The sequence below is a fragment of the Orbicella faveolata genome, unplaced genomic scaffold, assembly GCF_042242905.1.
Source record: "Orbicella faveolata isolate gen_17 unplaced genomic scaffold, um_ofav_v1 contig_36, whole genome shotgun sequence".
Classification (NCBI taxonomy): Eukaryota; Metazoa; Cnidaria; class Anthozoa; order Scleractinia; family Merulinidae; genus Orbicella; species Orbicella faveolata.
Genome location: NW_028301565.1, coordinates 5,972,966 through 5,999,764, shown reverse-complemented (window position 1 = coordinate 5,999,764; position 26,799 = coordinate 5,972,966). Strand labels below are relative to the sequence as shown.

Here is a 26,799-nt window from a genome sequence, read left to right as displayed (position 1 = left end):
TTCGGTGTAAAATTTCGGCGTTACGAAAATGTTACGACTTTGTACCGAAATAAAACCGCGGGACTACGGCTTAATTTATTTTCCCTTTTATGATCTTTTATTTACAAAGAAACCTTGTAAAACTGACATACTATTCCCAAAGACAGTGAATTGACTGCCGGAGTGCAAACAGATCTTAAACACTGACTAGCTAGTCAGCTAGCTGTTTTGAAACAGCTTCCAACGGAAACAGATTGTCATGTTATCAGCAGCTTCCGCCGGAGCACTAGCACACTGACCGTTGTTTTCTGACTTCAGCAATTTCAGGAAAAGGAAAGATAGTAGGTCGCTACCGTGAGAATTAAACTCAAATTGTCCACCAAATATGATGGAAACAAGATTCCTTCTTAACAACAAACTGCTTCTTTGGTGCAATGTTTTGTGTGTGAGGGAACCAATCAGAAGTATCCTTTTCATCTTGGACCTGTTTGCCATATATTAATACATTGTTTATCACGTTCGATACATTTTTTTTGCCTTTTCATTGGCTGAGATCCCATCATGCACTTGCCCTGTCAATGCTGCAAGTTATATTCTGCTCATGTATAATTATAACCGCGGTCTTGTGTGAAAATGGCAAATCGGTGCCGATTACAAATATGAAAACAAATTTATGAAAATCGAATAATAAATCAGTTATTGAACTCGGTTATCGCAAAGTATCGTGATTTGTCAGAGTCTTGCAAAATTGCAAAATTGTAATTTTTATGATTAATCACGATATTGCCCTCAGAGTGAGGAGTCAGTCTTATGGAAATATACTCCTCAACCTCAAAACTATTCTTATATTTCCGAAACCATTTGATTTCCCGCGGCGAAAAGTTCTCGTAAGCAGCCACAGTTATCTAGTTATTATGAATAACGTTTCGTTGTATTTGGAATGATGCTCTGAAGAGACTAAAATTTCAATATACTCAGGCGGACTACCGGTACGGCTGTGGTATAAAAATTCGTTAGAAAGAAAAAACCCGAACCGGGATTTCGTTACTATGTTTGTCTCATTGCGTGCACGCTATTACGTTTTTTTTTTTTTTTTGAACAAATGTAGCTCGTCCAGTAATTGTTGTTGCCAACTTGACCGGTGGTCTCTTTCAAAGAGGTGTCACTTTTTACCCGCAATTCAAGAACGAAAATACTGAATAAGAAACGCCCTTTACGCCCATTTTTACTCTTTTATGAGGCTTGACTTAACTTTTATTTATTCGTGGAATACCTGCTAGGCCTACAATCTAAAATTAACTTGGGGCAGTATGCTAATGAAGTTCTTCCCGCCTTTGCTTTTCATTGCGTGTTTGTAATCAAATCGAGATTGAGTGCTCCTTTGATACCATTCAAAAGTAGTAAAAACTAAAGAAAATACAGTTATATATGATTAGGACTTACCATCAAATCTTATACGCATGGCTGCTTCTTGATTCCTCAGCCGATTCCGGGGCATCTTTGGAAACTGTTATGCTGGGTGACCTCTGTACAGCCGAAAATTTCATTGATTAGAAACACTTTCCCTTTGTTACGCCCTGTTTATAACCCGTTATAATTTATACGAATCTTCGCACTACAACCAGAAAAAGCGAATCAGTAAAACAAAAAGCAAATAGCAATTTCTTACTTCGGTTAAGCAGAGCAGGGTGATGCCTGCTCCTCAAGGTTTCCATCTTCTAAAAGTCCCTCTTATGCCGGCGGCCCTGCATTACTGTTGGAAAACGACGAAACTGTAATGTTAAGATCTTTTTCTCTTTGAACATTATTTATTATTAATGATCATGGGGAGCTTCAGTCTTGTAATCTAAGCCGTTCGCTTCATTTATTCGCTTGCAGAACAGTTAGGCGACAAAACAAAATAAACTATTTTTCGATCAAAAGCACGGAATTATGTAAATGTGGAAACAGAGAATTGGCAAATTTGTCACGGAGTCCTTTATACAGAAATGACTCCCGTACGTTTTAAGAGATAGAAAAGCGACACGAAATCCAAAGATTACGATGATCTTCCAAACAGTAGGTAAAAAGATATTTAGGAATAATACTTCTATAATCATAACCGCTAGAACATTATTAAGCAGTGAGCGTTTTTAATCAAAGGCTCAGATTAAAATATCAATATCTATCGCCAATATTTTATTTATTTGCTAGGTAACCTTAATTTAAATTTCTGTTTCAAACATATTCACTAAATGTAGTCGCCCTAACTGAACTGGAAACCCTCGGCAGCAATCGTTTTGGAAAGGTTGAAGGGCGCTGATTTGGTGAAGTATTCAAAATAAAAAATGTTTTCCTCCCTTTCCTTAAAAACATCCGGAATTTGTTACTGCAGAACCAAACTTTAGCGATATTTATCTGTGAACAAAAATTCTGTCATTATGGTAAAGATATTCCTTTTTAAAACTATACTGCGTAATTAGCAAGGAGCCTTATGTAATGCTAAACACGATTTTCTTCATAAATTTCAGCTAATATTTTTGCTTTTTCGCTAAGCAACAAGGTAAGCATTCTATTAGTGTTATGTCCTACGATATACAGATATATGTCTTTCATATTTATTGCTGTTCGGGCTGAATTGATGTTAAGAAAATTAGACAGGTAAATACGACATTTATACACCTGCAGATGTTTTTACTTCCTCTTCGATCTCTTAGATGTTTCCAGATCAATCTCAGAAGATGAAGACTGTTATGCATAAACGAAAAATAAATTAAAACGAACACAAGAGAGACGAAGATAGTAACAATACAATTGTACCAAAAATGACTAGAGGTGATGTGATGGTACACGAAAGCAATCTGTGGCTCGCTACCCAAGGTCAATGTAAACGTGATTAGTTATTAAATGTTGTCCGTGATCAGTGTGAAGCATTAATCACAGGCTTGTGCAATCTGCTCAGCATTCACTCATTCAATCATTCGATTTTAATCACCTAAAAACATCCGGCATCTAAATATGAGTTCATCTAATATACTCCCACGCAAAACAAGGTTGGCGTACTCTATGATCTTTTTAGAGCTGCGGTTCGTTAAATTCATTTTACTTGCAGTGCTTGTACAAATACCAAATCAGTGCCGAGTAATTTCTCATTATACAAGAGGATTACACACGTACAAGAGAGTAGGTGAGTCGTGGAATCCCTGGCTGGCGAAAACTGAATACAAACTACGGCTTCAAATGTATAAACAAAGCGCAGCTTTTAACTCTCGCTTCGCTCTCTTGTCAAAAGCTCAGTTTATCTACTTTTATTAACGGTTCTTCTTTTGCAGCCATTTCAGGAATTGCGTGTTGCGATGATAATGAGTACTTGAAGGGTTAAAATGTCGACAAGTGGAACCAGAACGTCTTCCGAGATAAGAGGTAACGTTAACCAAATATGTTCGTTTAAAATAAAACAGAAGTATGGAAATCCTTGACTTTCGAGTGCTCATGTAGTTACGCGCGTTCGGTTTGACATAAATCATAAACATCAAGGTTCGTGGTCAAAAGATGTCTTTCGTGGTGATAGTTGTAATTATAATGACTATGCTATTGATAACGATGATGGCGATGATGATGATGATGATGATGATGATGATGATGATGAGAAGGAGGGCGAGGGCGAGGGCGAGGGCGAGGGCGAGGGCGAGGGCGAGGGCGAGGGCGAGGGCGAGGGCGAGGGCGAGGGCGAGGGCGAGGGCGAGGGCGAGGGCGAGGAGGACGACGAAGACGAAGATGAAGACGAAGATGAAGACGACGGTAATGATGGTGGTGGTGGTACTTGCTATCCCCAAACTCAAGCCACTTTTAAGTTTCTTGTTCTGTACCAGCTGGATGATCATATTCTAATCCTTTCCTGGTGCTCTTGACTCTTTGTGCATCGAACCTTCTCTAGTTTTGGTTGAGTGCCCTCGCTTTCTTCTACCCTTGAACTGGGGGTGGTGGTGGTATGCGTTTTTGACTCCGATTGTTTTGAAAAGCAGAATAATAGGACGAGGTTTAAAGCAGTTATAGAGCTAAGCAAAGCAAATCAAAACCCGAGTAAATACTTTGAGGGATTGCTTACGATCATCAGTTTACATTGTCAACCATAGCTGTGTCAAAGCGTACATCTTACATCTCACATCTCAGCAACACATCTGTCCCAAACAGGTTTTGACGTAAGCATCAGCTCGGAGAGGGACACAAATGGTGACACCCCAGATAGGGATACCCCGGATGATCTCAACGAAAAGAAATCGAGATCCAGACTTTTGAGGTTTAGGAAACGTGCTTCAAAATTGGCTGAGGAAAACGAAAAACTGAGCAAAGATAAGGATGAGAACAAGAACCAGGAGCCAGCTGTGTCCTCAGCAAGGTAAGAATGGCACATTCATGAAAAAAAATGATATTAAAAGAACATCACTAGATACCTTCCCAATTCACTATCTTGCAGCGATTCCCAGCAAAAAACGTCAACAGAAGATGTGTTCACTGATGTGTTTGAGAAAATTCAGATGCAGCTTGAAATCATCGGAGGCCTGCGAGAAAAGCCTTGGACTATGCAGAGAAAGTTACAAATATTAAGGTAAACGCGTAGCAAAGAACGATTTTCAGAACCACGCACAGTTGTAAGGATTGCTTATTAAATATTTGCAAGCTCATTTGCAAGCACCATGCGGTGAATGCAGAAAATTTGAGATGGACAAATGAATTGGTTTGTTCCGTCGCAGACCAGCTCCTGTGCTAAATTTACTTCAAGAAACAGGGACTATGCAAAACGAGCTTGAGGATGCAGGAAACCAAAACTAAAATAACAATTTCCAATTTAAACAGAAAATGTAACGAAGTATGTTTTCTACTAACCAGAAAAAATTAAAGGATTACTGTAAAGGCGTTTGAGTGTTACATCAAAGTCCCCAGTACTTATTTTAATCAGCGACCCTAGGATTTGGGTTTTTCCTTCCTCTGTTATCATAATAGAGAGACGAAAAACCAAAATCCTAGTGCCGTTGATTAAAATAAGTATTAAGTAGGTGATATGTTCTGATACGGGAATCCTCTCTTTTATGTTTTCGTGATGGAAACACCAAGTAGTTGTGGCCATGTAATACAGATGGCCTATTCTTCTTACTTCTCTACAGAAATGCCAAAAATTACGTGGAGCAACATTCTGGTGCTCTGAATAAGTTACAGCATTTCAAAGAGTCTAGGATAAGGGTACGTTATGTTTACTGAGTTTAGTCTATTTAATTGGTGACTTCGGATTGTTTTGGTATTGTTACCATTCCATGGCCAGACACTTGCATTTTACTTGTTGAAGACTTCCCCACCTCATCCAGTTTATTAGGCATGGTGCAAGTTCAAGTTTATTGGTCACCTTTGGTCAAACAAGATAACATATGTTGTTTTGTTGTTTTGTTGTTGTTGTTGTTGTTGTTGTTGTTGTTGTTGTTAAGATCTTCAGTGTTATCCGTAATGTTTCGGGACTTCTGGTTAACGTTTCCTTTATCATACTTCACAGTCATTAATATCTAACCGTAAAGTGTTATAAATCTTCCTGAGGGCCCGCACTCCGGAGTGAAATGAATCCTTCTGATTATGTGTGACGGACACTGTTCATAGCAACATCGAAATAGAAATTGCTATTCTTCCGTGTGCCTGCCCAACGATCTTTTCATCATTTATTGTTTTGTATCTTCTCACCTTTGTACCAACATCACAACGAATGAAAAAGGTTGATTTTTGTGGCGATTTTCTCTCATCGAATAGTATTTTCTTTATCACTTTGTTTAACAGTTTTTTAGGCAAGTGAAAAGACAGTTCAAAAATTTCATTGTGTTCTTCATTCCATGGGAAAAAAGGATAAAAAACATCCAAGGTGAGTTCAGGGATCGAACCATAACGGCATAAATTGATAAAATAAAACAAAATGTAGGTCTGAGTCAACTTCAAAATATTTGCCAGTTCTACCAAACTGTCACTAAACGTCATTCAACCGGGAGTCCTATAAGGCAACCTGCACCATAAAAATGACAAGGGCTCCAAAGTCACTCCAGAGTAGTACTAGCGCTCTCCGCTTTAACTGGAATGTTAAAGTAAGCGTATCTCCGATAATTTGACTTATCCCTGGCGCCGTATTCGCCGTACAAGATCTAGAGAAATCGCTAACTAAAGCAATATGACGTATAAATTTAGCGCGTTATATTGACGAGATAACTTAGGAGATGCTTGATTCAGTTTTGCATTGTTTTTTAGTACGGAGTGTATTTCTTACTTAGCCCATCCTTCACACAGGCTTAGCTTCTATAACTTGTGTCTTGCATCAATATACAGTACTGTATTTTTTCCTCAGGGCATTTTGGTGCTGGAATTGGTTCCTTTTTCGTATTTTTACGTTCTCTGGTGTGGATTAACTTTATTCTCTTAACTTTTATCACCATTTTTGTCATCGCGCCACAGGTAAGCTGCTGAGTGAATTTTTCCAACATCTGCTGAAGAGATTGAGAAATTCACAATGAGAAACTATCGCCACGGTGCGATTCTCGCTTGGCTAAACCGTCTATTGAAAAAAGGGTTACTATCGAGAGTTAATAATAATTAAAATAATAGACTTCTAGTTAGTGAGCTTCCTCTCCTTTGAGCTATGAAAGAGTCGTTCCAATTACATGATGTTTCTGTTGTTCTTCCATCTCTAAAGCAGGGCAATACCTTACTTATTCTGTTATAAAGTATTTTTTTCTCCTTGTATTTTACAAATAATTGGTCGAAACCCATCCCTGTATTTAAAAAAAAAAGGTGGTGTGAGGTTTTCTTCCTTCGTTTGCTGTATGTCTTTTGACGTCATCAATGGATTCTCGACTAAACATAATGGACATAGTAGTACTTTCTAAGATCCTTTAGTAATTTTGTTGAATGAACATTAAAATGTTGTTTGATTGTTTTAGCTCATGAGCCCTTCGACTGCTTTTAATATTCCTGAGAGCGAGAAACACACAGCTCAGCGTCTCACATCAGTTCTTGATGCCAAGGTAAGTGCGTTGCGCTGAAGTCGAGGCAATCGACCTGATTTCACTTTTTTGGCTTCTCTGCGCTGAAAGGCTATAAACTTTAGGACTCCTTAGAATACACTTCTTAAATCAAATTCAAACAGATATTGTGGCTAAGAAAAAAATAATGTTCTTCCATTTTTGTCTCACAGGGCCACCTGGAGTACTCTTTCTTATTTTATGGTTACTATGGAAACGAAGCCATCCAAGTGGGTGTGGTCAAATATCCTCTTCCGTTGGCTTACTTCGTGGTGTTTCTGGGTGCCTATCTTTTCAGCATCATCATTGTGCTTAGGGCGTAAGAACACCCTTTCTACTTTCGTCCCATTGAAGTTTTAAATCTGGTTTGGTCATTCTGTTTAAAACTCTTTTAACTTTGAATGTTCCACGTGACCCTCTCGCACTTGTCGTCAGTTACATGTTTAAAAGTGCGAATGGGAACTTCAATTGCGTTCTTGTGATTTAAACTTTTTACCTTATTCCTGTAGTATCACTCACGAGCAGCGTCTGGTAAAGTCGTCGGGTCAAAATGATCAGTATCCTTTCGGTTGGCGAGTGTTCTCAGCCTGGGACTTTCTCATCACCGAGCGGGAAACCGCTGACAACAAACTAGCTTCACTTACTACGGGAATAAAGGTAGGCAGACGCCATAACCAACCTCGTCAATGCGCTTTTTAAGGGAAAGTGTGAGGTTGGACTTTCAGTTTTAGATAGCATACTGAATGTAGGTTTACGTTATCATACTTTGCTCAATTTGAAATTCTTTGTTTCTTTCTTCTCACCACTTGTACTGTCTCCCTAAGTTCATGCATCTTTTGTCTGATAACACTTGCAGTTATTCGTATTATAAGGTACCTACCAGACAAAGTCTCCCTAGTTTGAAAATTGTTCCACTTTTTTAAGTTTAAGTAAAAAAAATAATTTTTCGTCTTTTTCCTTTGTAACTGAAGATCTTATCGAACATGTATCATCTGCATTCTTTCCTTGAAGGAGCAAATATTGGAAGCGGTGGAGAAAGGCAAAACGACAAACAAGTACGTCTTGGGTGCTTACAAGACAATACAGTAAATGAGTTACTGTATGCCGCTATAGTTCAGTAAATCTTAAGTTGCATTATATACAAGTCATACGGTCGTTTTTAATCTTTTTTTTTTTATTAGCGCATGTGTCCCTGACAGGATAAATAAACAAATTCAGAATTTTTCCTTGGCAAGTTCCTCGGTTTGCCTATTACTAGCTACACCCCTGAGGGCTTTTAACTAGCTTTTAAGTCTTTTCTCTTTTAGATTACTTCTGCTTACTACAATCTGATAGGTTTTCAAGTCTAACGCCACAATGGCAGGTATAAAAAGTCTAGGCGAAAGATTTGAGTCAAGGACGGAATGCATGACAGAGGAGTCTCCTTTTTCCTTCACTGTTGAATAACTGGAGAAAATTGTTGTTGTTGTTGTTGTTGCTGTTGTTGACGTGAGTAAGACAGTGTCAAGCTGCGCTTCTAGGCTGTTGTTTCTTATCAGACTAACCTTTACATTTCAGGAAGAGCCTCATAGCTCGTCGTGTATTGGCCAATGTGCTCGTGCTTGGAGTGTTAAGTGCCAGTGCATATTTAATCTACTTGGTTGTCAAGCGTTCAGATGAAAGAGAAAAAGAAGGCAAACCGCCGACTGTGTTGGAACAATATGAGGTAAAACAAAGGCCGCCAAATATATTCTTCATCTTCACAAATCGCCATTTTCACGCTGTGCCTCCTGGCTTGTCGGTAGTCTTTCATATGGCGAGATTTATATAATTAGGGAACGGCTGTTCACTGACGGGCATAGTTCTGACGCGACTTTCAAGATGGTTACATCGTCATCTGCTTACTCCGAAGAGTTTCTTCTTTTTTCTCGTTTCGCCGCTCTACTCCGATCGCTTCTGATGAGAAGTGGATATTTTAATAATCACATTTCTTATTCGATCCAGCAATGCAATTCTAAGCTCTGACACTGCAAAACATTTGGTTTTATTTTCTTGCACAGTAATCACTGGTGTTTTTTTTTGTTTTATCTCACAGATCTCTTTAGCCATCACTGGCATGAATGCTGTGTGTCCAGTATTTTTTAAATTGATTTCCTTGATAGAACAATATCACCCAAGAGTTGCACTCTATTGGGAGCTGACCAGGTATTTTGCATTTTACAAAGCCTTTATTCGCTTTTGACAATTTTTATAGAAAAAGCGCAATATAAGGGACCGTTCATTTTTTATGAGGGAGGGGGGGGGGCTGGTGGGATTTGGGAAGCACCATTTAAAAATCGCATGACCCCCCCTCAGCTTACCAATTTTTTCACATGGCCCCCCCTTATAGCGGTCATTTTTTGGGATGACCCCCCCCCAAAAAAAAAATTGAACAAACAATATTTAGATTTCAACTTTTTAATATTTCTCTATTATCCCCCTACTTCACGTTATTGTGCTCACTATGAAGACAATATTTACAATCTCTATACGACAGAGAGCTGTTGTTTAAAAAACAAATCAAAAGAAAGAGAAGTCAATTTCGGATCTCCTAGTTATGGCTCGCCCTGAGCGTGTGGCATTTGGCCTCTCATTGGCATCTTCCTCATCTGAATTGATGAATGCAAGAATGACGTCACTTGAGTCATCTTCTCCCCCAGAGTCAATGGCATCACTGTCATACTCATCATTGTCACTTTCATCCGTTTCACTGCTGTCAGCACTTGCCCTGTTGTCATTTTGTGTCAGTGTCTTGGCATTTCTCAGTGTTGGTCGGCCAGCTCTGAGAGGACTCTTCTGCTGCAAGCATGAATGTCTTACAATTGCCTTTACTTTCTCACTCTTGCTGCTTTTCAAATGCTGCTTCAGCCCGTGGTGGTTTGAGTACTTGTTTAGTTCTGGAACACGTAGCTTTTTAAGCTTGGTTAGATCTTCGCACAACTCAGTCAAGGATAATCCTCCTCCCTACTTAACTTTGCCTTTTCTTCTGCTCTCTTTTTCCTTTTAAATTCCAGCACTTCAAGATGCTGAAGATAATCCACCACAAACTTCGATTTGACAATAAACTTATCTGCAAATAGAGCAACGCTCTCTGGGTCAGATAAAACCAGCCTGCCACTTCCATGCTCTTTCTTCTTTATATTGTTAATCCAATCGGGGAAAGAGCGTATTACTACATGAGCATCATGAAAGAGGCTCATTCCAAAATGCGCAATAATGGCGAAAGCGACGAGTCGTTTAAGAAAAGGTTTACAGCTGAACGATCCAGGCAGTTTGACATCTTACAAGCAAAAGAAGCAATTTTTCTAGGTGCGGATGGCTGTTCAGAAAGGGCGAGTGAGTTTTCCATGCAAGGGTACCAGTTGAAGCCCAGTGATGGAAGAAAACTGAACTTCTCCATCAAAGAGCACAGAGCAATGGTGGAAAAGTTGAATGCCACGATTCCACACTCTTTCAGTCCAATGGGCTTGCTTTAAAGCAGGGCGAAGAATTTGCCCACAGTTTTAATGTAAAACAGATCAAATGTACAGAAGCTAAGTTGACGAAGGTCACGCAGGACATGGAAGCACTAGAAAATAAGAAGAGCAATTATAACAGCATATTCAAAGGCATACTCAAACAGCACATCAACAAAAGGAGAAGGAAAAAAGAAAACCGCAGAAAGTCAAATGAAAGAAAGGGGAAGCGGACTGAAAACAACGTCCAACGAGTTTATGGAATCTGTGTTGGAAACCCGCCAGGAAATGATCTTCCACAATGCCTTGTGTACCCTCCTAGAACGGCCGTCCCGGAAGAGTGTCTTAAAGTTGAGGATGTTGCCACGTCGATATTTAGAAGAGATGGGCCATACATCGCCCAGCTCTTGGAAGGGAATTATTTCACCAATGCTGCAAGAAGCAGAATCACCACCAACCTTGAGCGGGAAGTCAGAGATTATGTTTACACCTTCATGTACCCTGAAGAGTACACTCTGACGGAAAGCATTGCTGCTTCTTGCAAGAGACTCCCATAGCAGCACAAGCGGCGACGAAGAACTCGACGACAGCGGAGATGAAGATGAGTGCCAGTGAAAGTTGCATTCGAAAATAACAGTGTTAAATACTTCTTTTCAGTAGCTACAAATGCCTTTTGTCGCCAAACGTTTTTTTAAAGCAGAAGGAAAGTTTGTAATAAATTTGTATCCTGGCTTCTATGATTATTCTATAGCAATTTTTTTAATATTCAAACATTATGCCATTTTAAAGTTTTACTAAAATATTTCACGTGACCCCCCCTTTTTCCCTTATTTTTTTGGGATGGCCCCCCTTGAAAGCCATTTTTTTTCGCATGCCCCCCCCCAAATCCCACCAGCCCCCCCTACCTTATAAAAAATGAACGGTCCCTAAGTAATAAATAAATAAATAAATAAATAAACATTATCCCCAATTATCGCTTCTCATTCCTTGGGTTTTAGAACAGAAGACAGTTCTCAAGGTTAATACGGATTTCTGTCGATGAAAACTTTTGCTTGGCTATTTAATAACTAGACCTATATTCCTATTTAAATTTACTACTATTAAATTTATTCTAAGGATTCAATTGCCCCCTTTATGTCTTTGGTAATACACTTCTATCTCTTCGCCAAGGTGTATCTAAATATCGTTAAGTGTATTGATTGTTGGAATTGCTATGGTTAAGTTGTGAAAAACTTAGAGTCATCGTGTGAAGAAAGTATTGGGAGACTAATAACTTTCTTATCATTTTATTCTCATGGCATTTTTCTGTTATTCTTTGCAGGATAATGTTTTTGTACCTTGGAAATATGTATGTGCTGGTAATATCTCTCCTTAACAAAATTAATCAGGTACGTGAAATGAAGATTTGTTGGTTTCAACCTTTAATTCCTGGCATTGTTCACTCGGTTCTATTTTTGCAGTCGACGTAATTTTCATTTGCTCGGCCCTCTCACTCATTTTCTTAGTCATACGTTCTCTTTTTGCAGTCAAAGGTTTCTCCTCTAGAAGTCTCTGCTATCTCTGATCCCACGAACGCAACTGACATTCCTGTTACCACGGTTACGTCAAATATCACAGCTGGTAAGATATTCTCGGTAGCTATATTCCTTATTATATGACTGAGAAAATTATTCCATTGTGATTGGCTGAGAGCAGGCCAATTTATCGTTAATGCTTTGCACTGCATTGCAAATTAACGCGCACGCGTTCGAAAGTTTCCCAATCATGTAATAGATGAGTAACGTATGAAAGCTCGAGCAATTAAGGATTTACACTGCTCGTGATATTTAAAAATTCTTTCAAATTGCACTCGCCTAAAAGGCTCGTCCAATTTTGAGAGAATTTTCAAATATCACTCGTGGTGTAATTCCTTAATTGCATTCGTATTCATACGATTACGTATATGTACTTTAATGGCTAAGACACCAAATTGTTGAACACCAAAAATTTTTCACTGCAGTGAGTTTTCACGAGTGAAGGGACCAAACAAAAAAATCGATAGTAATACGGAATGAAAAATAATAAAAGTTCGCCAAGGAGGTATTCATGGTGTTGTAGTTGACAGTATTTTTAGGACTCAAGTTATTGAACAGAGGTCATCATGGCCACGATTTAAAAACACGAACAAGATTCGCTTTTTTTGATTTAGTTTCTTTCATTAACAACATCTCTTGTCTGTTATGTTAGGTGGTTCACTGTGTTGGGAGACTACAGTTGGTCAAGAGCTGTTTAAGTTGACGATAATTGACTTGGTAGCCCTGGCGTTCAGTGTGTTGACAGGTGACTTGTTCGTCTCGCTCACTGTCAGATTCCTCAACTGCTTCCAAGGGCGACTCATGGATCTTGAGAAAGTTGTAAGTTGTTAAAACTATTCCCTTTCACCCCTTTCTATTGCGCTGGGATATTTTTTCAAGTCATCCTTCTTAGTAGAAATGACGTTCAAGAAAATGTTTTCAGTCATTATCCCCACATTTCTTCAGTTAGGCTATCCTGAGTTCAAACTGGCAGAAAATGTGTTACAGCTCATTAACAGCCAAGGACTAATTTGGTGAGTCAACATGTACAAGCACGCATCTTTTATAAATACTTTGACGATACTGTCAGAGGGAGCAGTCGGGGTCAGGGAATTGGGGTCCTTGGACTAACGGGGGTGGGGAGTTTACGGGAGAATGGGGAAACGAGGGGGTAATCTTCGATCAGGTTTTCTTTTCCAAGGTGGCAGGAACTGAGAGAAATAAGAGTATGTGGTAATTGAAGAAGAAAACAGGCGGAAACCGGAGGAAAAACGACAGGAATTGGTAAGTTCCGAGCACTCCCTTTCCTCCTCCAACTGGGATAATGAGTTCCGACGCAAGCAACAAGCCTTGTAGTCCCGTCGTTGTCACAAACATATAAGTAACGAACCAAATTTTCCGAATCGTGCCAGTTTGATAAGTCACTCCCGCGGATGATGGCAATACTGGGTAAATGTTTCGAATATGTTGATAACACTTCAACTCACCTCGGCCTCTCTTAGCTCTAAAATGACGAGGTGTTGTGTTATTTTTTCAAGGATGGGCCTGATTTTCTCTCCTGGGCTCATAATGCTGAACATTTTGAAGCTGGTCATCATCATGTACATCAGGAGCTGGGCCGTGATGGTCACTAATGTCCCTCCTAAGAGAATCTTCAAGGCCTCGCACCGGTTCTATTTGTTTCTTCTCCTCGTGATGTTATTCCTTTGCATGCTGGCTGTAGGATACGCCGCTGTGGAGTGAGTACAGATCGTTCTGCTATTTCGTTTCCTTTTTTCCCGTTCCTCTGTTCTACAATGCTGCACTTTTGGTTTATTAACTTCCCAACTGTCTCTAAAAAGATCACTAAGCGGCCGGCTCTTCGATAAACCTGAAACAATTTATTGCATAACTCGAAGTATGAATACAAACTGAAATTTTGTCTGCTTCGTGACCATAGTATTCTCTCATATTTTATTTTGCCGAATCGATCTGAAACAGATCTGTTGCCCCTTGATTGATCTCCACATTCAGTAATCACTACGTCTTAAATCTGGAAGCTTAAGCCTTTTGTATTCTTTCTTCTGCAGAATAGAGCCTTCAAAGTGGTGCGGTCCTTTCAGGTGAAGAAACTTTACAATCTGTTGTGGGCTTTGATATATTTCTCAAGAACACATCAAGGCGATTCAGTGGAGCTCCTTTTATAAACTAACTCCGTTCCGATGTATAGTTGAAAATTTAAAGTATTTTAAGAACAATTCCCTTCCTCACCAGTGAGATTATAACCTCACAAGATACTAGATCTTATTTGAGATAATTTTTTAAGGAATATCCAAGGTATCAAGAATTTAACTTCCGTTTCTTCGATCTGAATCCACAGGGGCAAACGTAACATGTACACAGTACTTACAGAATCAATTGACAATGGGCCCGCACTGTTAGACACCGTATTTGACTACCTGAGTGGCCCTAGCGTCGTGATACCAGCGTTCATATTAATGTCGTAAGTAGCAAATGAAATGTAAGAGCTACAAGGCGATTAACTTATGTTCTTTTTAACACTAACCAGCCCAATGGGTTGTTTTGGAACGTAGCAAGCTAATGTTTTTTTCTAAAGTAATTTTGAATCTTAGCTTATTATTTCGCCAGGATTGCAATCTACTACTACAGATCCAAAGCAAATTATCTCCAAAGCTCCAATCGTCAGCTGGTGTTACAGTTACAATACGTAAGTAGACATTTCTCATACAGGTGCAGCCCCTTAGAGTAGTTCTGCGCGCTGATGCGTTAAAGGACTGGTCGGGTAGTCATGAACCCGTCCCGAAAAAGCACCCGACCCCTCGGGATACTACGCGTCAATAAATGTAAAATACAGCCAGATCCAGACTTGTTCATAGAGTATTATTTTCTTTTTCTTGACGTAAAATTCATTTAGTTTGCTTTCATTTTAGGAAAGAACGGAGGACAGAAAGAAACTATTTCGAAGCGCTTCAGGTGAGCACCGCCTGTTTCTACGTTTAGACCAGCTGTTTAGGAATACATTTGACACCAAGCTCGACACCAAGTTCTGTAAGTTTAGGCGTTCCCTCTCGGCAGGTCCTTTAAAAACCTACAAGAAGTCAGGGGAAAGGCGTGTTTAATGTGGTCACTTTCTCTTTGCGTCAGAGTATGACTGTTAGCGTCGTTGTTTTCTCTTGTTTTCTATTTTTGAAAAATTTAGAGCGACATCGCAACACGTCGAGTGAAGAAGGCAGCATCAATCACCCTCGCGCCCAGCCGGGTCGGTCAACAGCTGGACGTAAATCTCATCACCTCTTTAATGAAAGGACAAGTAATGTACAGAACAATGAGTCCCCTGGGGAGAGGATGAAAGGATCCTTTGCCCAGGTGGCGAGTGGTGTTTCACGCATGAGACAAGCGCAACGAAAAGAAATGGTCCCATTTGTAAGATACGATGGAGTTGTGGAGGACACTGAAGCCACAAGTGCTCATGCGCACCGTGAAGTGAAAGTGATTGTTCATAGTTCAACGAGCAGTTCAAGCTCGTCCACTGTTTCGAGCCTGCGATCCGTTGACCAGCGGATGGCTTCTCCCAGAAGCAAACACGTGCAATCACGTGATCACTCTCATCATCATCGTCGACGTCATCAAAACAGTGAACGTAGCGAGAGTCATATAAGTAATCAAGAGCAAAGTCGTTCTAGTTCTACTGTTGAGAAACTGTCGGATCGCGGAGAATCCATCCAGCTGAAAGTTGTAGATATTGTTGAAGACGCGACTCACAGTGAACATCTCTGCGAGACAAGCCAAAAGACAACAAAAGAAGGCGGCTCGCTGGCCGCCATGTTTGATTCATAACTATCAGCTTAGGCTCCAGTCGTATTTATTATTCTAAGTATTGTTCAATTTCCTCTGAACAGTCCCATGTGGGAATTGGGCATTTTCCGACAAGAACGTTAAAGGAAAGAGAATCGAAAAGTACTGACGATCTATAGCTCAGAAAATAACAATAAGAACTGATCGATCAATCAATAAAACAGTCAACGAACGACTTTATTAATAACTGCATGTTTCTGTAGGCTAAGTGAGTGACAATGTTCTTAATTAGTTGGCCAACAATGCATGCAAGCTGGTAATATTGAAACTATAAACAATGTTATAAGCCTAAAGTAAAACGTTGTTCTTATTAACTGCATAAATGTTAACATTTTTCAAAATGGTAAATATGGCTTCCCTTCTACACATACCATACGTCAAAGGAACTGAGATAACTGTTATTACTCTCTGGAGCAGTAACTTCTTTAAGAACTTGTTTATTTGACCGGTGTAAAAAAACCGGAAAGAAAACTTATTTTTGCAGAACTTTGATAATAAGAACAAAACCGTCCTTTAGTTTTAAAGTTCCAGAAATCAGAAATAATAGAATCGAACTCGAGAATTTCATCTTCGATATTTCCGCCGCTCATTACAGTTTCAAAAAAAAAATTGCGTTTTTATACAGTGTTTTTGCTTTATGTACCCTTTATAACTCGGTACTTGTAAAACCTTGTTAGTTCCCTATGTTCCTATGTTCCTATGTTTTGGTTACCACTCAGGGTGTTCCGTCTAATCGCACTATTTCAGGGTGAACTACCAATAATCAGGAACAGACCAGATGTAAATAAATCAAATAGAAATCTAACAGTCATCACACTGTCTGGGTTAGCGGCTCTTGGAACTCTCTTGGCCGTCAGTGTAAGTTATCACTCATTAATTAATAAAAATATATTCTGGCGGATTTTTCGAGCTTGGTGTTTATTTTGTTCAGTCACTCCTTTCTATTCTTAGAACCTAATTCCGCATTAAAAAAACAAATTGCGTTGTAAAAGATATATACTCTTGGATACGAGGTAAAGCCTAATACCTTATTATTTACTGGATGGTTTCATCCAGAGCACAAATTGTGATGTAATATATGAAACACGAAAGACCCTGTTTGACCACATTTCCAAACACCGAGAAGAGAGTTGAAAATACGACGCGCAGCGGAGTATTTTGACGAACTTTGAGGTGTTTGGACATGTGGTCAAACACCGTCTTGAGTGTTCAATCGAGACTAAAACTAAGGAGAAAATGGAGAAATAAAATCGTTAAAATCTATGCTAATTACGATCAGATATTCAAACACCGTCACGGTCATGATTTCCTTTGTTTAAACTTAATGAATTATTAATGAGTTTGATGCAAAAAAAGGTATATATGATAAATGAGTACATTTGTAAAACTCTTGGACACACAGTAGTGCCTAGTACATAAGTAATTAATTGGCTGGGTAACATACATTTCATCCGCTCTACGGATAAAGACATAACAGATATATATGGCATGCATGGGTAAAGCTCCTGGATACACCATAATGCCTTTTATTTCGCAGTTTTTTACAAAAAAAGCTGCAAATTATCCGATTAACATTTTAATCCATGAGTGACAAAAGACGGACAAACGCACGAAGTTTGGTTTGTCAAGAGCACGTCTGGTAGACTTCGAGTAGTCCCTCTTTCGCTTAGTCCGTCAAGAGAGACCGTAAATAAACCGGGAGAAAAAAATTGCCGCGTGAAATCCTGGGGGCGAGACTTGCGTGCTTCTCGCCCCCACGAGTCCGCGCGGCCATTTTTTCCTCGCGGTTTTCTTTCGCGTCACGCACGTCGGACTAAGCGAAAGAAGAACTACTCGTAGTCTGCACGTCTGGTAGACATAGAGAAAATCTTTTTTCGGATGTACTTTGGTCTCTGATTGGGCAAGCAGGAAATACCTTTGCATTTTCCTCCTGTGGAGTAAGTTTCCAGGTATTTTAAGGTCGACAAAAGTAACGTGACTTCATAAATGTGTTTACACACCTAACTAACCAATGCGCTCGTTATTCCGAACTTAACTCTTGTCATGAGACTATTCTATATCATGAGACTATCCTATATCTATTCTACGTTATAAAATCTACACACTGAACTGATGCTCTATTCTCTATACACACTATATTCTATACCACATACATTCTATATTGTTCGCATTTAGAATTCTATATCCTGCCATATACCCTAAGTCCTTTATTAAGCCTGCAAGTGATGTATTCATGTAAAACGAAGTTATCCGCTTAGCACTCTCATTTGCATGATGCATTGATAAACAAAGTGTTACAGTCATCTCTTTTTTAACCCAAGAACAGGCACGTAAAATCTTGCGAATACACATTGTGAATTTGTGTCTAGGTTGATATGGTAAAAATGTACCATTAATCAAACGGTCTTTTTTTGGTTTGGTTTTCAAATAAAAGCTCGACCGGTGGAGAGGGACTTATACCAAGCAAGGAGGTTCCCATAACAAAAGAGAGCTTACTAAAGATGAAGTTAGGGCTTAATAGAGGATTTAGTGTATTCTATATTCTTTGTTCTATAGTATATATTTCTTTATGTCTTAGTGTCACACTCCTCATTTGCCTCAAAACTCTTGTTGTTATCTCCTTTTTCTTTCATGGTGTATTTCGGCTGGCCTTTCTCATCAGCCAACGGTTTGCCGAAGTCGTATTTCTTGAAGCAGTTCAGGAAATCATACTTCAATGGTATAATTTCCCTCTCAAACAAAAACTTCATCAAGTACGATACAACCACAATAGTGACAAATGATACTATCATGGATAGGGTGCGGAAGGGAAACAGCTGACCCTTCACCTCGTCGTAAAACGGGTATTTAATGAACGAAGGGAAACCAATCTTGTCCTCCCCTCCCCCCACGCGGAGCACTAGCCCCAGTATATAACCCATGATGGAGCCGTAGGTGTTGGCGCCTTTAAGATAGATAACACAACACAGCTGTGGGAATAGTATCACATATACCAGGTCACTGCACAGGTGGAACAAAACATAAATGGAGCCAACCGTCAGAGCCATTGCTGTGGCAGCCGCGCCTGCTCCAAATATGGCCAAACGCATCACCCACACAACTTCCTTCTCCGAAGCCTGGAAAGGAAGAAAATATTTATTATAAGCTTATCTCTCCTTTTGGGGGAGAAAGTTGGAAAGAGAGCTAATAACAATGAGCGCAAGCACCGTTTATCTTTTGTCTCTTACCTTTTGACGAAAGATGAGTTTGTAAACGTTATGAGCAAACATGGTGCTGGCCGAGAGGAAACTGGAGTCTGCGGAAGACATGACAGCGGCAGACACCGCGCCCAGTCCCACAAACGACACAGCGGTTGGTGTGAGGTACTGAAGCACCATGGGAAGGATCAGTGTGTTGTCGAAGTCAACAGAAGCCGTCTGGTTAGTATTGTTACCACCGGGTGGCTTATAGAAGTCAGTTTGGGTCCAATCTATGGTAGGACAGCAACAACCATTTGATTTCGCGAAATATTGCGATCTAATACTGTAATTACCCAGAGGGGCATTCCTAAATTTTAACGGGGTGTGCTTTCCCTATGCGTTTGTTATCAGCGCGATATGATATTTCAAGTCAGTAAGGCTCGAAATCCAAATTTCTTGATGTCCTAATTCTTTAGTGCATAAAGTAAAAAGGTTCATTCTCGCAAAAAATTAGACGGAAGGAAATGAAAAGTGCGACTTCTCTGGCAGAAGCTGGATATAATGTATTCGTTTTACCTGTGGAGGCACCGATGGCCCCAATGAGAATTGCTGGGACCGCCATGAACATGCATCCAAACGAGGCGAAGAAAGACAGTACCCGGGCCTTATTTGGTGTCTTACATGATAGCACGCGCTGAAAATACACTTGCCATGGCATACCACCGCATATCTGTAGAGGAAATAAAACTTATATCAGTCAGCTATGCACGCTGTTTGATTTTAGAGCTCTAAATTGAATTAGCTGACTTAAATAAAACACCTCTCTGGTAAGCCTTTCAAAAGAGGGAAAACATATGAAGACATGATTGATCATTCCAGTTGTATACACAACTAAAGCAGCTGTGAAATTAAAGCCTGGAAAAAATTCAGGCTTGAACGGGATTCGAACCACATGACCTCTGCGATACCAGTGCAGTGCTCTACCAACTGCGCTATCAAGCCAGCTGGGAGTTCGCCACATTGTGAGTGCGTAATATACCCGTACAGTGGTGCTCAAGTTGCGTTAATAACTGCGATGATCAATCATGTCTTCGTCTCTTTCTCCACAGTTCAAATATATCTTTCAGATATTCACTTGTAGACAAAACATAGTTGTTAAAGACTTCGAGATTACTTCATAGTAATCGTCACACTTGATTATAACTTCTAGCGCGTTTTCTGATAGATCCCGCTACAGTTGTAATACTTGACACAGTTTGTTAAGATGCTTGTCGCGCTTTGTTATAAAATATGTTGTCGAACTTTGTTGAAAGCAAGTTGAAGATGGCCGACAGTCACAGGAAACTTGTTCTACTGTAGAATGAGCTACATTTACCAGCAACATTGCATAATCCAGCCAAACTCCAAGTTTCGGAGTGGGCACCTCTCCAATCCAATCACCAGAATCTTTGGAGATGCTGGTCACTGCTGAATTCGTCATGGCGAATGGTATACTGAGCCACTAAGGCAGGTAGAGAAAGGAGAGTCAGTGAGGCGAACACAATGACAACCATCAGTTTTAATTACCTTCTGCTTCCTTTTTGCAGGCCCGTAATCGGCCCGTGGGCATTGCGGGGAAATAATGTCCTAGAATTAGCCAATCAGAGCGCGCGTTATATCGACTATAAACACAAGTCATGCAGGTAATTAAATGATTTATAATACGATATGAGCCGTGCAACAATACCGTACTCTCGTTTCGCCAAGTCTCGTACAACTTCTCTTGAACTATTGTTTGACTGGTTTTGACTTTCTCAATGGATTACAGTGAGTCATAAATTGATCATGATATACCATTGCTATAAATCCTACCAAGGCGAGACAAATATATTTCGTCTAATCTTCCCGATTTTAAACTCGTTTCAACTGAGAATCATTAGGATATCTGTCAGTAAAAACCCCGTTCTGCTGGTTTCTGGTGCGAGCCCAGCCCCATCTTGACCTAAAACATACAGATGACAGCCGACGACTGACGACAGCTTGAGTGCCACGCATTTCTAAGTAGCGAACACCACTGACAACACTTACCAGTCCAACGAAGATGCAGATGAGCTGGATAACATCGGTGTAAGCCACAGAGTAGAGCCCTCCTAACAGCGTATAAAAAATAGCGATACACGCCGAAACAATGACAGAAGTGAAACGATCCAAGCCGATGACGACGCTGACGGTGGCGCCGAGAGCTGATAAGATGGCCCCAGACCAAAATATCTCGCCCATCAAAGCGGGAAGGTATAACAGTCCACCCATACGTGCACCGTACTTTTCCTGGAAAGGGTCCAGCATTGTCACGTACTCTCTTTCACGCATGGTCTTTGCAAAGAGCAGTCCTCCTGATAAGCAAAAAAACGTCACGCTCGTTTAAGTGATTGTGTCACATGCGTGCTTGTCTTACTTCGGACTTAGTTGAGCTATCTACTGGGACTTTGTTATCTCAGTACAAACTGGTCTGAGAGGTGAATGAATTAAACAGAAGCCACATGGGCGAACAACCTCGGATTTTCCCTGATTTTCGCCCAATCGGCAACAAAAGAAAAAATAAGGGGACAGATATAGAAAATTAAGGCTGTGATAGGCAAATACCGTTAACTATCATCAACAACAAAGTGTATGGCCGCTGTTAAAGAATGTACAGTGTAGCTTCATCAAGTGGAATTAACGTATACAGGCGATAAATTAAGCCGCATCATCAACACTGGCAATGACTGACCGGGAGTGCACTGAACCCTTTGCGAAAATGATGTTAATAATTATATCGACAGGTGTTTCGTCCTGGCTGGGCGCAGCCGAATAAGGAAGTCAATTGAGTTATATTTGTACAGAAAGGTAGAATTATATTGAGTAGGAAACTGATTTATGAATGCCCTCATCTTGCCTTATAACTATAAACTAAACTTCAGTTGTACAACAATGTCCATTATCATTTAATAAGGACAACAGAAGTATGGTTTCGCAAAGTTTGTCATTCAAGGCACCAAAGATATCAGGTATTGACAATTTGTTACTCACCTAACGCCAGACTGAGTGCATAACCCCAAGGTGCTTGGCACCAGACAAGACCTTGGGTTTTGTCGTAAAGGACTTCTGCAGTACCATTGATGTATCCTCCACCAACCCAGGTTGCTATGGGGAACGAGCAAACTGTTACCATCAGCAGTGGGGCAGGGTGGTAGTAGAAAATTATTTTGCATTGAATTAGGCATAGCTATTAACAGAAAGCAAGTGACGGAACCAAAAATTGCTTGTATTCTACTTCGATAGGAGGTCTTTAGTGTCCGGTTATTGCTCAGAACAGTCAGAAACGTTCCTAAAAATTGTGTCTTTCATGTTCTTTAATGCTTTAGTGAGAAAACATGCAACATGGTTGCGTGCGTTATGGCTTGAAGAGGGAAATCACTCGTGATTTTGACTTACAATACCAAAATTTGTGGGTCTTTGGCTATTAGCTTTTACAATAGTCTGTCCACAGACCTTCTGTTTTGTCTTGAGGTCGTCGAGATCACAATTAGCAAAATTGACGGCAGGGAATTTGAAAAAGTCCGAACGCAAGGGAAAAATACCTCGTTGCAAAAAATTAACGTCTGCTGATGGACTGCTTTTATAATACGTGTCTATTAGAACAATTAGAAATCTCTTCTCTCGTAATCTGTCAGCGATAATCACTGGTTAGAAAACTAAACCGTAACTCAACAATATGCTGGAGGTACATTTTGATATTACCGGTCAAAGTGAATGTTCCAACCACCATTCCAATACTCCTGCCAGCTAACATGGCTTCTTCTTCGCCTTCCTTTCGTCGCCATGCAGCCCAGAGACCAACGCCAAGGATTAACATATAAAACACAACAATCGCCACCACTCCAACAATGTTAATATCCGCCATGTTTGAGCTTTTTCTGTTACGACTACTCTGGAATGCAAGGAGTGAAGTACAGTTCAGTAGAATGTCCGCTAGCTTGTCGAGCACGATAGGAAGAGAGACAGCGAAACGTAAAGTAAAGTTCCGAAACCAATGGTAAAAATCCACAGTAGAAAGCAAAACCCAGATATCGACAGATAGTAGCGACACCCTAGAAGTAACAATCTTCTTTTGAAGCGAAGAGACCTCGAACGAATTTACGATTGGGGAACAACTGAGGTGAGCTCGATAGAATTGAATGACTGAGAATAGCAGTATACTTGCATCGGCCTTAAATATGCCACATATATTTTTAGTGTGATATATATTAGCACCCATTTTAAATTGACTTGTTTTGATTTCGACGTGCTTTGTAAATTTGAATACATATATATTTGCTGGTACAGATATATCAGTTCGTATTGCACCCGTGGGCCACCACCACAATTGTCGTAACTCGAGAGATTTTACATCTAGTGTCGAGAGCCATACTAAACTGACTGCGCTCTTGAATCACGTCCAGTTTCAAAACGCTTAATTTAATACACTATTGCATTTGGAATCGCTTTAAATTCTGCCTCCTTATAGGTCCTTACACGGGAGAGGCCTCTTTTAACTTCCCTGGATGTGTGCACCGAGATTTCGTGTTCCCTTTCAAAGTTCTCATACAAACACGCAATAAAGGGGCCGCGAGTCCTTATCGTTCCCCTTCAGTATTGGCTCTTGTATTGGGTTAATAACATTAAGTAGGATAAGTGTGAGAAACGGGGCAACAGTAAACAAAACAGTCCTGTTTCTAACCTATGAAAACCGGTCAATACTTCCACCGGGACTTCGACGCTCTTATATTCTCGTTTGCACGCGACAACATTATCACTCAGAAGAGTAAAACAAGCAAATCATGGGATTAAAAGAGGAGCAAGACTTGGCGTCCTGTAAGAGGCTTTGTTTCTCTCTGTGCTCACAATGACAAAGAAGACGGTCGCTCATGAGATAGGACGGTTCGCTGTTCAAATACCTTTGAATCGAATATCACATAAGGACTTGGTGACATCAGTTTGCCCCGCACTGCGATGCTATCTCAGGATACGAAAATATTTACAATAGATTGACGAAATTCATATGTCTCTCTGCGGTGAGAAACTTTCGAAATGCAAAAACAAGGGAGCCACATATTTTTGAGACGACTATTCATTTTGGTGTTTCCTGACATGTTATTTCAAGGACAATACATGACACAATGTTGTGTTACTGATGTCAGTTCACCAAGTTGTTTTCGATTTTATCTCTAAGTTACCCTGGTTACTATTCTTCTATAAATACTGATAAAAAAAACCCTGTTTTCTGCGATACTTCATCAGAAAACTTTACCGTTTGTATCTTGGATCTTACTGTATTAGTCGGTCGTCGGATCTCGTATTGCGAGACCGGAATCACAGTTTTCTTTCTATCAGTAACTTTGCCGTTGCTATAGTCGACAGTTTAACAAATAGATTCTATGTTGCCGTGCGTCTGTTCACAGGAGACGTCAAAATGAAGTGAGAACAAAAAAGTGTAACCCAAGGCGATAGCCGAGTGTGCCACTGATGTTCTTACCACAATTATGACATCCTCTGCCAATGATCTATTACTGTACTGGCACACGGCAACATGGAATATAACTGTTTTATGTAATAAAGAAACAAAAAAGAAATGTTGATGCGTCGTCTATACGTCTGTTCTCCATTAGCTCATAAATAAGAACTAATCAAAATACGATAATTTGACTTATTATATAATTAACCATTATGTAACTGGCTCTGTAACCTAAGTCTAACCAAACAAGCACTAATCAGGTCAGTATGACCTTAATCCACCTAATTTACGATCAGGCGTTCTTTTTTAAAGAAAAAAAAAAGAACGCTTGGTCGCAGGCTATAATTCACCCATTTACGTTCCCGTGTTAAAACAACGTGGACATTGACTTTGGAAGGAAATTCAGCAGAGAACCATTCAGCTGCAGGACAAGAAATATGAGAATCATATAACGCCCACAACAAGCTCTAAACCCAGATTTCAAGTGTAAAAATGCATTTGACTGTCTTGTGACTGAAGAGTGTTTTAGTACTTGTTTTGGTGAGATTTAAATTATAAGAATATCGCGCGGTTAAATTCTAAACATGACTGGCGATCTAAAAGCAAACAAAACAAATCCTACAGTCTTAAAAGGCCTTTGAACATGCTGTAACAATTTGAAAACTTGCACAAGGTCTAAAGTAGGGGTTAATAATTTAGAGAAGGTACCGGAGTACATACTTGTAATTCGAATATATTTCAGTGGGTACAGCGCATTTTCCAAATTGTGATACTGGCAGTGTTTAAATGCACCAATAGTCACTCCGCAAACCTCGGATACTGAGATAGACTGTTCTCATGCAAGAACAAACTTAAAAGTCTTATCAGGTTGCAATGGCATTTCGTTGCTCAATAAGCGTTAATATATAGGAACCCGTGGTCATGGTCGAATCATGTGAGGTGGTCGCTTACCGGGGGTAAAAACAGTAAAAACAATTTAAACTATCCGCCGTAAATAGGAGTGTTCGAAGTCGCCTACTAGGTGTAGCCAACTACGGCGGAGTTTAATCAACTATAGTCAGTGATTTCGACAAACAAACCTTTGGTATTTTGGAAAAGTGGTCGCTTACGAGACTAGTCAGGGAGGTTCGACTTTATCATCCTTTACAGTTCACGGGGGAGGCAAGTTATCTAAGGAGTTTTTGCGTCTGAAATTTAGAGGACTTATCCTGAGTAGGGCAATATTTTGGGAAATATTTTACGACAGAAAGCACGCGGAGACATGCGAGACAGGCACAATGCCTCTTAGATGACCCTGATAAGCTCCGATTATAATGTTGACCTCACCTCACCTCAGTTCGCGTCTAAAAAAATAACTTTGCCGAAACCTTATGCTTTGAAAAAAAAAAAAGCGGATTGCGCCCTAATATATCCCAGTTAGCTTACACGGAGAATGAAAACTATTTACAAAGATGTACGTTTCTCTACTGAAGTTTTTTAAATGGCCTCATTCTTCTAAAACGTTGGAATTGTTCCAAATTCATTCCAATCTCAACCAACAGCACCTGTTAAAAGTAATACGACTGGTATAAAAACATTCATTGATCAACAGAAAATTCTCAACGAAAATACAGTGTCATCCAGACAAATAGTCAACATTGAAAAAGAGAACGGAAAGAGTCAAGCCAACATTAACCACACTACGTTTTCTTTTTCTATTTTTTTTTTTAATAGAACATCGTATAAACCGATACACCAAAAACAAAAGAAATGGTAAACCACGACCCCATCAGGTCACCTTCTAGTCCATCTCACATTTACGAATAGCTAGATGTGCCAGCCCTTCGCCGGTATGAATCACGATTTTGGAAAGACCATCTAGAGAACCTCAAGTTTCTTTCTCCTGAGTTGAGAAGTGAAGCTATCATACTGATAAAATCACCCTAACAGGCCTTACAGGTTATTCGATCCTGTTTGACTGGGTTCAGTTCATCTCCACAACGCTCGAAGTCTGGGTTACCCTAGAAACAGGTCTTCATACACTTAAGACTGTACTTACTATGAGCTACTCCGGGAAAAATAGATTGTCGAGATGATGTTGTCACATTTATCTTAAGTAAAGCACCTTAAAACAGTATAAAAACTTACCTTTCTCCAGCAGGCAGTTGTTGTCTGAGGGCGTCGTTATGTTACTTTAACTGCAGCACTTAGAGTTCACGTGTACAAGTAAACGCGTGGTCA

General features: G+C 39.9%; 2 protein-coding genes across 3 annotated transcripts; one reads left to right on the top strand and one right to left on the bottom strand.

Moving 5' to 3' along the window:
* The first annotated feature begins 2,718 nt into the window (after positions 1–2,718).
* On the top strand, positions 2,719–16,789 carry LOC110050698 (transmembrane channel-like protein 3). The gene is made up of 23 exons (XM_089275331.1): positions 2,719–3,145; positions 3,291–3,381; positions 4,153–4,357; positions 4,436–4,567; positions 5,124–5,199; positions 5,779–5,860; positions 6,335–6,441; positions 6,927–7,010; positions 7,181–7,326; positions 7,517–7,664; positions 8,019–8,062; positions 8,565–8,712; positions 9,082–9,191; positions 11,802–11,868; positions 12,007–12,100; positions 12,707–12,873; positions 13,000–13,067; positions 13,572–13,772; positions 14,103–14,135; positions 14,393–14,515; positions 14,662–14,740; positions 14,964–15,006; positions 15,233–16,789. Exons 2-23 carry the CDS (start codon positions 3,342–3,344, stop codon positions 15,868–15,870), a joined length of 2,835 nt encoding a protein of 944 aa, XP_089131457.1. The 5' UTR covers positions 2,719–3,145; positions 3,291–3,341; the 3' UTR covers positions 15,871–16,789.
* Positions 16,037–26,799, bottom strand: LOC110050745 (high-affinity choline transporter 1-like). Of its 2 annotated transcripts, none has more exons than XM_020756684.2 (8): positions 26,707–26,799; positions 22,827–23,016; positions 22,116–22,229; positions 21,135–21,439; positions 20,443–20,568; positions 19,644–19,797; positions 19,116–19,357; positions 16,037–19,004 (listed from the first exon to the last, which is right to left on the bottom strand). In XM_020756684.2, the coding sequence occupies exons 2-8, from the start codon at positions 22,987–22,989 to the stop codon at positions 18,456–18,458; spliced, it is 1,653 nt and encodes a 550-aa protein (XP_020612343.1). In that variant the 5' UTR covers positions 22,990–23,016; positions 26,707–26,799; the 3' UTR covers positions 16,037–18,455. The 2 variants fall into 2 exon arrangements, with proteins under 2 accessions (XP_020612343.1, XP_020612344.1); XM_020756685.2 differs by lacking the exon at positions 26,707–26,799 and adding an exon at positions 24,601–24,684.

Coding starts and splice junctions, on each gene's coding strand:
- LOC110050698 (XM_089275331.1), top strand. CDS start 3,342: ATGTCGACAAGTGGAACCAGAACGTCTTCCGAGATAAGAG. Junction 5,861..6,334: donor AAGGATAAAAAACATCCAAG/GTGAGTTCAGGG, acceptor TTTTTTCCTCAG/GGCATTTTGGTGCTGGAATT. Junction 12,101..12,706: donor TACGTCAAATATCACAGCTG/GTAAGATATTCT, acceptor CTGTTATGTTAG/GTGGTTCACTGTGTTGGGAG.
- LOC110050745 (XM_020756684.2), bottom strand. CDS start 22,989: ATGGCGGATATTAACATTGTTGGAGTGGTGGCGATTGTTGTGTTTTAT. Junction 19,358..19,643: donor GGCCATCGGTGCCTCCACAG/GTAAAACGAATA, acceptor GTCCTACCATAG/ATTGGACCCAAACTGACTTC. Junction 19,005..19,115: donor AACTCATCTTTCGTCAAAAG/GTAAGAGACAAA, acceptor CTTCCTTTCCAG/GCTTCGGAGAAGGAAGTTGT.